The sequence below is a fragment of the Phascolarctos cinereus genome, unplaced genomic scaffold, assembly GCF_003287225.1.
Source record: "Phascolarctos cinereus isolate Bilbo 61053 unplaced genomic scaffold, phaCin_HiC Scaffold_4;HRSCAF=312, whole genome shotgun sequence".
Classification (NCBI taxonomy): Eukaryota; Metazoa; Chordata; class Mammalia; order Diprotodontia; family Phascolarctidae; genus Phascolarctos; species Phascolarctos cinereus.
In genome coordinates, this window is record NW_027555847.1 from 582,213,253 (window position 1) to 582,225,312 (window position 12,060).

The window sequence follows — 12,060 nt, forward strand, 5'->3', positions numbered from 1 at the left end:
CTTGTTTGTTGAAACTGTCATTTTCCTAACTGGGTTAGAATTGAGGAACATAGATAAGATCATTTTGCACTAGAAATTTACTCAGCCTTTGTTTTATCAAGACATAATTAAGAACAATAGAGATTTCAAAGAATCTTGTTCTTTTAAAGGATTTAGGATTTGCAGAAATATGAGAGCACAACTTCTTGGCAGAATATATTAGGGGTAAATATTGAATAGTGAATGACCATTTAAACTAGGGTTTCAGGCGCCAGATGAGTTTTTTAGGATTTCTTAGACTGGTGAAGATTCATTTAGGGTACATTAATTGGGACTGCTCATCTGGGAGCAGTGGATAATAATGGAAGGGAGAAAACAGGGATGCAGTAAGAACAATTTGGAGGCAAATGAATATTAGCACACTATTATTAATATATTTATCTTCTTGGTGCAGGTTAACATGAGCCAGCTGAAAGCGAATCTGATGTGATCAGAAATAATTTACATTTTTACAGTGTATACTACTAGTATTGCCAAGTAAAAGTGACTTTTATTACTGATTGCTCTCTGATGTCCTGAGACTTATTTAAAGTAACCTGTGTTTCTGTCCTAAAAATTGGCTTTGAGAGGGCTGTTTTTTTTTTCTTTACGCACATGTAAACCTATATAAAGAAACCTTTTGAAACTTTAGAGAATGATGATTACTACTATTCAACCATAGACTGACTTTATAGTTTGCTCTTCTTTTAGGGTTCAAGGACCACTGGGCAGGAACCACGACCTATCTAAACTTTGTGTCTACCCTTGTACGTAGCACAGGGTTCTGCATTTAGTAGGTGTGGCCATATCCTACTGGAAGGATGAGGAAATCCACAAATACCTCAGTCTTCCATAACCATTGTCTGAGGAATTTGCTACCATAACCTTGACCAGGACCCAAGCTTTAGCCATGGAGTCAGGCAGAGCTGCTTTTTCTTATTTAGAAAGTCAACCATAACACTTAGCCCTTCTCAGCAGCACAAGGATCTAAGACATCTCCAAAAGACTCATGACAGAAAATGCTGTCCACATCCAGAGAAAGAATTATGGAGTCTGAATACAGATTGGAGTATTCTATTTGCTCTTTTTGCTTTTCTTCTGTTTTGTTTCTTCTTTTTCATGGTTCCTCCTATTGGTTCTAATTCTTCTTTACAACATAACTAATGTGAAAATATGTTTAATAGGAATGTATATGTAGAGCCTATATCAGATTGCACGTTGTTTTGGAGAAGGGGGAGGGAGGGGGGGAGAAATTTTAAAACTCAAAAGCTTATGGAAGCGAATGCTGAATACTAAAAATAAATTAATTTTAAAAAGAAAGTCAACCATATTCAACTCTCTGTAACTATCAAATTATCAGACTTGTTGCCACCAGGACCAGAGCCTCACATGTTAGATTTGTTGCCACCTGAACCTCTTGAGCAGGGTCTCAAATACCAGGAGTAACCAGGCACCAACCACACTTGCAGAATATTTTTGGACTTCATATCTTGGGATGTAGCAAAAAAATTGATGCTGAGTGTGCACCCAGTCAAGCCTTCAAGGACCCCAGTCACCAAGTATTTTCTTTTTCTCCTGTTACTGGTGTTTGAACAAGTTGCTGTTGCCCTCCTTTGTCTTAAGACCCTCGTGGGTGAGCCTCAGTTAAATAATGGTACTCGATCATATAGCTTGTTGTATACTTTTCTCCCTCCAAATCCTACTCCTAGGAGAGACATGATAAAGTCAAGGAGGACATTACATTCTTCACTTTCTTATCCCCATCGACCATAGTCAGTTCTACCCTTTCTGAGTCCTTTCTCTGTTCTGTTTCTCCCCTTTCTTTATGTCCTTCAGAACCTTATCTTCTTGCTCTCATAGAAAACTGACTCCTAACAGAAGACATTGTATCCCTGGCCAGTTTCCCTAGTACTGGTTGCCCCCTCACACATTGAGTGAGGAGGAAGAAGTGGCATCTTCCTTATAACTTAATGTCCTACTTTCGTGTCTCATAGTTTAGAAGTGACCCTGTGTTCTCAATATCAAGCTCTCACTGGTCCTAGCAAGTTTGAAAGCCTTCAGATAGGATTCCGTTAACAGATGATGTGTCATTCAAGGCCCAGCCTGGCTAAGTTCAGAAAATCTAGTTACCAAGAAGTTGGTTATCAGGTGATGGTTTGTTTTTTGTTTTTTTTGTTTTTTGTTTTTCAGGGGAGAGGAGGGGGAAGATGCTATAACTTTTTAAAAAAATAATTGGGTATGTTGATCCAGTGAGATAGTGCCTATAGCAATGAAATCATAGATCCTTGAAGTATGACATTTTGGGAATTTTCTAAAAGGCAAGTTTTTATTAATGTCTTTTGTTTTTTACATCACCGTAGTTTTCCTCCAATATCCTTCCCCTGTACTTCCCAAGCCATCCAGTATGCTTTATTAACGTATGTTTGTAGGGATATGATTTTCCCTGAGAGCAGCTTTAGTTGTATCTCAGAAAGGTAGGCATATTGTTTCATAATTATAATTTTCTTTTTATGTAATTTATTGTTTCTATAATTTGTTTTTTAACCCATTCATTATTTTGGATTTTATTGTTAAGTCTGTTTGGTTCTTTATCTTTTGATTGTGGTCCCTTAATTTTTTAAATTGCCTTATGGTCTATAAAGAGTGTATTTACTCTTTCTGCCTTTTTAATTTTGTTCATTATATCTCTGTATCCTAGTGCATGGTCAATTTTTGTAAAAGTTCCATGTGGTATTGAGGGAAAAAAAAATGTGTGTGTGTGTGTGTGTGTGTGTGCACGTGTGTGTACATATATATGTTTTGCATTTTTTTCCTTTTGATCTTTGTATTAGATTTAGCCTAAATTGAAAAAGGGACCTTGAAATCTCCTGTCACTATTTTATTACTCTCTATATATTCTTATAGTTCAGTTAATGTTTCCTTTATGAATTTGAATTCTATGGCATTTGTAACATATAAGTTTGATATTGGTACTATTTTGGTTTTTTTGCCTATGTTCTTTTCAGCATAAAAGAGTTTACTTGTTTATCCTTGTTTATGTTAATTATGTTTTGAATGTTTTTGCATTGTCTGATAGCATGATTGTAGCTTCTGAGTTTTTTTTGGATTGACATGATACATACATAGTAAATTTTTTCCATCCCTCAGTTTTATTTTGTGTTTACCATTGTTTTTAAAGTGTTTCTTGTAAGCAACAGACCATAGGGTTTTGTTTTCTTATCCATTCTGTTACTCTTTCATTTTATTGGATTGTTTAATCCATTCACATGTAAAGTTATGAGAGTTAGGGTTGTATTTTCCTCCATTTGTCTCTAATGTTTTTTCCCCCAAAATCAGGATTCTCTCCTCCCCCTTCTCCACTGTAAACATAATACTATGTCTCCTAAGTTATTTTAGCTTACTCTTTTTCAATGCCAACCCCATTATTACTGGCTCTCTTCCCTGTCTTCTTACCTTCTCCCTTTCTGTTTGTTACTCCTTTCTCTACTTTTAGAGTTTTGCTTATTAATTTTTTTCTTGCTTTATCTAGTTATTTAGTTCTTCCCCCCCTTTTGTCTTCCCTCCCATTCTGTAATTTAGTCCCACCTCCACTCCCCCCAAAAAAAAACCCCAGCAACAATACAACAACAAAAAAATATCAATTTGTCTGTAGGTGAGATGTTGTGAGGGTCAGTTCTTGATGTTTTAGACTCATTTCTCCACCATCGCTTCTTTTTGACTACTGATTTCACCTCTTTTCACCCCTTTCCCATTATATACATTTAGAAAAGAATTTCTTAATGGTTTCTGTTATGATTTTGTTGTCAATGTTGTTGTGTTGTCCTTGGTTATTGTATTCACTTATCCTTGTATTTCTGTTGTCTGGAGTGTTTGAGAAGCAAATTATTTCTGAAGGTCTAGTTTTCTTTCTAGGAATACTTTGAACACCTTCTGGGGTTTCTGTTGGGTGCAGAATTGTCTTGTGTTATTTAAACTTCCTTTCCTTTATATTTGAAGGTCTTTCTTCTAGGCACTTGACAAAATTTGTTTCAATGGAATTGTTAAATTTAACCACTGTATCTTGGAGTTTGTAGCATAGGGTTTTTTTGTTTGTTTAATTTTTTCTGGAGGCAACCTATGAATTCTTTTGATTTACACTTTGTCTTCTGTGTTCAGAAGTTCTGGGCAAATTTGTATTATTTCTTGCATAATGTTGTTAAAGTTTTTGGACTTGTGTTCTCCTGGGAGACCTCTAATCTTTAACTTCTGTCTATACATCCTGCCTTCAAGATTGATGTGTTTTGCTTGTATGAAGATTATGCTTTCTTTTAATTTTGTTGCTTTTTGCTTCTCTTTTCCAGATTATTCTTCACTTTCATGTATTTGCATTCCTAATCAGTTTTCTTTTTTATTTCTTTAATGACACTTGCTACCATGGATTCAAGTTTTTCTATTCTGACAGTTATTTCTCCTGTGCAGGCTATAAATTTTGCTCTTATAATTCTTTCTCTTTTAAACCATTCAGCTTGTTATTTCATGCTCTCTTAGAAATCCTCAGGGTCCTCTGCCTTATCAGGTATTAATTCATTTTCCTTTGTCTTGCAATACTTATTCAGAGATGCCTGAATCTTTTCCCCTGATTTGGAGGACTTTTTCCCTTTCATTATTAATATCTTTCCTGTTGGTTTGTCTATTTATGCATGAGGTCTTTTACTGAGTTTTCTTTTTCCCAACATCTTTGGCAATTTCAGCTCCACCCCCAAACCCAATTTTCCCCCATTCCTTACTTTCTGACTCCCTCCCCTTTGGTGGAAGTTTTCTGAGGAGCTAAATCTCAAAGCTATGTCAGCCTTCTCCCACACTGGGAAATTCATAGTTCTCTAGCCTCAGCTGAATTTTGGGGAGATAGAATTGGCCCTAGTTCTAGGCTATTTCTCTCTAGCTTAGTAGAGTGCCACATAGCCCCCTACATGTGCCCCTGTTCCTCAGTTGTCTGGCCCAGTTCTAATGAAGCACAGAGCAGTACCACTCCTTGCTGCTATCTTGTTCCTTAGTGCTGTTCCAGCTTGAGGTTTTGCAAGCCTATGCATCTATGCTAGTGGGAGTCTGATAGGTGGTGGTAAAGGGAGGGGCTGCTGAGTGAGTCAGGAGTTAGGGATTAGGCTTTTTTTGTTTTTGGTTCATTGAATTTTTAACTTGTGTGGATTCTTGATGTTCTAGGCAGTGGAGACAGATGAAATTGCTTTATCTCCCATTTTGGAGAGGTTTGACAGGTTGTAGAGATCAGAAAATATATCTAGTCCTCATTTTTGTTGATCATATGATGCCAAACTTTGGGAGTAATGAGCATATTCAATTCATGAGTCTGACTTAGAAGCAATTTATTCAGAAATCGAACTGCTGGAGTTTATTATTAATATACTGTTATTTGGATCTTTGAATCAAGCAATTGATTTATTGAAAAAATCACAAGAACACATATTTTGAGTCAGAGGTAGAATTAGGGGTTTTGTTTGTTTTATTTTGTTGTTTTGTTTTTGCCAAGTACAATAGTAGTTAAGACCTGTGGCCTTGAGAATCACTTTTGTCCTCAAGTGATTAGGGCTCTTGGGAACTCAGGGTTAAAAGAAATATTTCCCTTTTTTCCATCATTGGCAACAAGCACATCTATGTTTGCACACTGAGCTGCTTCATTTTGCCCTGTCTCTGATCTACTTCCTAGAGCTGGGAAAGGAAAGCTTTAGTTAAAATGAGCCATTTCTATCACTCCTCCTGATATGTATGAACAAGGGTCACTTAGATCTATATAAATAAGTCACTTAGGCCTTAGTTTGGAAGGGTTGTCAGGGAAAGGAAGTGGATCAGATAAGTGGTAGGTTAGAGTGATAGAACTAGGGAAGCATAAAAAAATGTCTGCTATAATGACCTTCCCACTGCAAAATAGGTAAGTTATAGCAATTTATAAGATATCATATGGCTTAAGGGACCTTTGGTACAGCATGATCAAATTCTACTTGAATTTGTAGGGTAAATTTTAATATTTGTGTGTGTTTGCTCCAATCTGCCTTCTAAAACCCTGAGAGTTTTTTAAAAATTTAACCTTGGTTCTAGGTTGAATGAAACTATGTAAATGTATTTAGAGGTTCTCAGAATAAGTGATAAAAATTTCCTTAAGTAAATGAGGTTGCATTTCTGAGCATACTTGATATTGCAGAGTGAAATAACATGAGTTAAGAAAACATATTACCCTTCATAAGTTGCACAATTAAATGGATCATTGAATATTCAAGTTCCCCCTTAGACCCAAGTGAGATAAGTATTTAGTATATGTTGCAATGTATTTATGGAATTTAATAGATGGTGGCAGACTTACTTCTCTAAGGATTGTTGCCAAAGACTAAAATTACTTTCATATGTGGCAGTGTTTAACCTTGTGGTTCTGAGATTATAGTATGAAAAGCAAATGCTAATCAAAGTTTGGTTTAAGATAAAAAAAACCCAGACATATTTCAGTTTGGAAGAAATCTGAATTCAAGATTAGGCTCTGCCACTTAGCCCCTGAATGACCTTGGGTAAGTTGCTTCTCAGCTCAGTCTCTGTTTCTTCATAAACAGGATGGAGGTTGGACTAAAATATTATCTTTATGGTCCAGCAAAAGAGACCTTCTTTTCCTCATACATGACGCTCCATTGCACTAGCTGGTTCCCATGTGTGGAAGTGTGTTCCTTTTTCACCTCTACCTCAAAGAATCCTTTGTTTCAAAATTTAGTCCCAGTAGTAAAAATCACAAACTTTCTTGATTCCCCCTCACTGTTTTTGTTTCTTCATCTTACTTTGTATTTATTTTCTATACTTTTATATGTGCAAATTATCTCCATATCCAGTAGAATGTTAGAGGCAGTTTCATTTTTGCCTCTGTATCAGCAGATATTCATTTGCCAGATATGTTCATGATTCCTTCAGGTTATGGCTTGGAATCAGTGGCTGCTGAAGCCCTTTCCAACTCTCATATAATGTAATTCTTAGGAATTTCAAAAATATTTTGAGTAGTAGTAACAGGATTGCTATAAAAATTTAACTTCTTGAGGTGACTATTTTGAAGAGGACAACTTTCAGTTAAATAGGTTATTATTAGCATATTTGTTTAAAAATCAATCATATTCGAATGTGGAAATATGTTTAATATGATTGTACATTTATAGCCTGTATCAGGTTGCTTGCCATCTTAGGGGAGGAGGGAAGGGAGGAGAGGAAAGGAAGGAAAAAAATTTGAAATTCAAAATCTTATAAGAGTGAATGTTGAAAACTATTTTTGCATGTAATTGGAAAAAATAAAATACTGTTAAGTGAAAAAAAATCAGTCATTGTTTTTGTAATCAAACCTTGCATAATAATTTATATGTAATACAATCTTGTTTTTAAATTAATTTTTTTAATTTTCAAACATTTCTTTTTTCTCTCTTTACATCTCCTTCGCCATTGGGGATAAAAAAGAAAGAAAAACAAATATTTGTAACAAGTATAGTCAAGCAAAACAAATACCTACATCGGCCATATTGCACAATGGTTCTCATTATGCATACTGAAGTGAAGTTCATAACTTCATTTGGTAGGTGGATAGTTTTCTTTATTTGGAATCATAGTTGATCATTGAGGTAAAGTTCTTAAGTCTTTCAAAATCGATTGTTTTTATAATATTGATATTATGATATAAATTATTATTCTGGTTCTTCTCACTTCACTCTGCATCAGTTCATACATGTATTCCCAGGCTTTTCTGAAATACTCTCTTTTATCATTTCTTACAATGCTGTTCCATTGCATTCATATGCCATAATTTGTTGTCATTCCTGAATTGATGGGCACCCACTGAGTTTCTAGTTCTTTGACACTACAAAAAGAGTTGCTATAAATATTTTTGTACGTATAGAAACTTTTATTCTTTCCTCAATCTTTTTGAGGGTATAGACACAATGTAATCTTCTGTTTATTCCTGTTATTGCACCAATTTGGTGGTATCATGAATAAAACATTACTTGGGATATAGAAAAAGTCTCACATACAGTTAACCTGGAACATAGATATTAATCCTGACTATTAACACTAATTAATAGTTATTAATAGCTTTCACTTTATTTGAAAATCATTAATTATGGCACTCCTTGACCTTCTCTTGGCTAAAGAGTACACATTTCTTTAGTAATTAACATTTGCTTTTATGACTTTACTCAGTTATGATTATCTTTTGAATCTTTTCTAAGTTCAGTGCACCCTCCTTATATGGTAGAGTAGAAAACTAGTTAAAGTCCTATATGAAACCAAGTAGAATTGAAAGATTATTTAATACTTACAAAATTAGCCAATCCAATAAAAAGTATTAACTTGGAGTTTTAGGGATTAGCATAAGGGAGATGTGCATGTCTAACTTTACTGAGCAGTAGAAGACTGAGAATAGCCATTTAATCATTTGATGTTCGGTTATCTCCTTAAATCCTGAACCACAATCTTTAAATTGTTTATTTTGTTGTTAATAGAGATTACAATGAAGTTTTATCCTATGCTTTTATGAGGAAGGCAGTTTCATTTTTTGTTTTTCTATCAATATTTAGCTAAGTATTTAATATTAAAATGCTTTTTCATTCATTCACACAATTGCCAAAGGTGTTTTCTGTAAATAAAAGACCGACCATGGTACTCCACATCTTAGTAAACTCTATTGGCTTCTTTTTACTTCTAGGATCAAGTATAACCTTCTCTGTCCAGCATTTAAAGCTGTTCATAACCCTGGCCTTTTGCTACATTTCTACTCTTACATATTTCTCCTTCCATGCGTTCTTTGGTCCTGCCAAACTGGCATATTTGCAGTTCCCCACATACTATATCCATGTGCTGTTTGCCAGTCTCATTGTATGACCAGTTAACTCCTTTCTTTTCTGGGCATCCATGTCCTTCAGCAGAACAAAACTGTGGCTTAGAAGACTTTTACAACAAAGTATCTCCCATCCACATATCAAGCTCATTCAAGATTTCTTGGAAGATAAAATTACAAAGATAATACTGTTTAATGACTCTTTGATAGTAAATGTCAGGGGAAGGAAAAAGGGAACTGTATGCTTGCCAAAGATATTTGCCACTATGATGGAGGAAAACCAGCAGAATCGAGGTTGAAGAGAGATACCTTGTGGAAAGTGAATTCCTCTTCACCTGTTTGTGGATCATCAAGTCCTAGAACACTGCAGAAACTTCTCAAAAAGATCATTCAAAAGAATTTGGTTTGAACCTTCACATAGGAAAGACCAAGTGGGTGAACAATATTACCCAGAGTTCAACATGTATTTATAGGAACACCTTATAGAGATTGTCCAACAACAAACAGCCTAGAGCTGAAAAGGAGAACAGATAAGATTGCTTTCAGTAAATTGCAAAGTTCTTTAACTGACCCCACACTTCCCATAAAAGCAAAAGCTTATCTTTTTAATACTAGCATCTTCCCAGTGTTGCTATGTGGCAGCACAATATGGAATGTCATTTCCTCAGAAGAACTAAAGATGACTATCACACAGAAGGAAATGGAGAAGTGTATGGTGGGTATGAGTAGGCTGCAACATATTACCAACAAGGAATCCCAAAGAGGAACAGGAATAAGAAATACCATGAAGGATGTCTATGAGAGGAAAAGAATATGGAATAGTCATATGGCGAGGGATGTCAGGTACATAGCCAGAGTGCTCCACTGGTACCCTCCCAATGAAAGTGAGACGGCTTCCACCACATGGGGTGACCCTGCAGTCAACTTTTGGGAAGACAAGGACAAAGATGGGTAGGTATGGATAGGTATCTATGTTGTTGAAGGGAGGTCCTGAATCAATGAAATCAGATCCATTTAGAATACTCATGCACAAATCATTGTTGGTAATATTCTGAAGCCTCCTTACATCTGGCATACATCTTCCCATGGCTTTTTGAATTGCTTATAATTTTGATTATTCTGTTTTAACCAGCCATATAGGATTATTGATAAAATATTGGTGTTAAGAGACAGACTTAGAGCAGCAAGCAATTTGGGATCGTTGTAGCACTGCAATTTCCCAAATATACTTTAGCATGATTTCCTGTTTCTACTTTTTAGTTTTTGTTGTTGTTCAGTCATTTTTTTAGCCGTGTCTGACTCTTCATGACCTCGTTTAGTGTTTTCTTGGCTAAGATACTAGAGTGGTATGCTATTTTCTTCTCCAGCAAACAGGGTTAAATGACTTGCCCAGAGCCAGATTTGAACTCAGGAAATTGAGACTTTCTGACTCCTGGCCCAACATTCTATGCACTGTACCACCTAGCTGCCCTATTTAGTTTAGGGCCCGTCAATTGTCCTAGTGCAGCACCTGTTTGTGAGTTAAAAGGGAATTTGTGTCCATATCTTTATCCCTATTTGTGTCTTCATCTGAGTGCCCACTCACCACAGGTATCCTGTGAGGCTCCATCCTAGGACTTCTTAAATTTTCCCTATTACTTTTTCACTCCCGTGGATTCAATTATCTCTATGCAGATGCTTCTCAAAATCTACTTACCCCATCCTAACCTCTCTAATGACCTCTAGTCTTGCATCTGTAACTGCCTATTAGACATCTTGAACTCCAGATATCCCACAGACATCTTAAACTTTTTCTGAGAATCTTTTTCAGTTGTGGATGTTTAGAGCTATCCTTTCCACATTACTGTGTATCTTCATAGAACAGGCTTGTTAGTATTCCAGGACTGTATGTAATTGCCACTATGTGAATAGGAGTGACCAGTGAATAGGAGAGTTTAGAGATTCTAACATTAATAGAAATTGTTTCTTTTGTTTTGCCTGCCAATCCTAAGATTTAAAAAAGAAATTGTGTGCTGTGAGGTAGTCACAGTAAGCTATCCCCTGGACCTAAGCTTGTAAGTTCATCTAAAAGACTGAATGTTGGGGCAGCTAGGTGGATAGAGCACCAGCCCTGGAATCGGGAGGACCTGAGTTCAAATCTGGCCTCAGACACTTGAGCTGTGTGACCCTGGGCAAGTCACTTAACCCTGCTTGCCTCACCAAAAAGAAAAAAAAGAGAGAGAGAGAGAGAGATTGAATGTTTTTGAAGAACATTTCCAATAAGTAATCATATTGAAGATTATTAGAGAAATATTACTAAGGAAGAAAAAAAAGGGGGTTGGTGCACTAATTGGAATAAATAAAAAAATCTGTAAACTCTCTTTAACATTCTGTCAATTGGAAGTATCTGTTAACCCCAGGTCTTCCCTGGAACATAGTTTGAGACATTCTCTCTTATTGTATTATAAATCTTTCAGAATTAATAATCTAAGTGTGCTGTATCTTTTAACTCAGTTAATCAGGAATATTCAATTAATCAATCAATAGCCACTTATTAAACACCTGCTTTGTGCCAGGCACTGTTCTAAGTGCTGAGGATACAAAAAGAACCAAGAAAACAGTTCCTCTTCTCAAGCATCCCATTCTCCAAGTGTGCTGGGTTGGAGTGACTAAAATGTACTTCTGCATCAATTATTCCTCCCACCCCAACTTTATACTTTAAAGCTTCAATTAAAGATGTGTCTTTAAGGAGTTTCTATGTCAAGGTTCTCAGATTCTTCCTTCCCTCCTTTCTTCTCCCTCCCCCACTAGAGATCTAGAATTAACTGCTTCCTACTTCAGAGTGTTGATGGTTTCAGCATACTGTCATTTCCATGACAACACCACTTTTTGATCCAGAGCTTCTGAAGTCCGTGTCATCGGAACTTTGATTTCTGGGTATATTTCCATCCCTATTCAGCCCTCTTTCTTTGTTGCCTTTTCAAACCATGAGTGAGAATCTGTTTCTCAGGGCTGTGAAGGGTGAGAAAGCCACAGTTGTTGTGCTCCGTGGGAAGAACCTTACAACTGTGCCCTCTTTGGTGAGAAAATTGTGTCACCTCAAGACTTTGGACCTCATGTCCAATAAGATCTCCAAACTGTGCCCAGAATTTTTCAGCTTGACTAAGGTGAGGTATAGAATATATTTCCAGGTTGCAGAATAGGGGAAGAAAGAG

General features: G+C 36.1%; 1 protein-coding gene across 1 annotated transcript in view; it reads left to right on the forward strand.

Moving 5' to 3' along the window:
- The first annotated feature begins 11,668 nt into the window (after window positions 1-11,668).
- Window positions 11,669-12,060, forward strand: part of LRRC69 (leucine rich repeat containing 69) — a 139,861-nt gene continuing 139,469 nt past the window's right edge. The window contains exon 1 of the mRNA XM_020972881.2: window positions 11,669-12,012. Within this exon, the coding sequence (XP_020828540.1) occupies window positions 11,833-12,012 (180 nt within the window). The 5' untranslated portion in view covers window positions 11,669-11,832. The remainder of the gene's footprint in view (window positions 12,013-12,060) is intronic.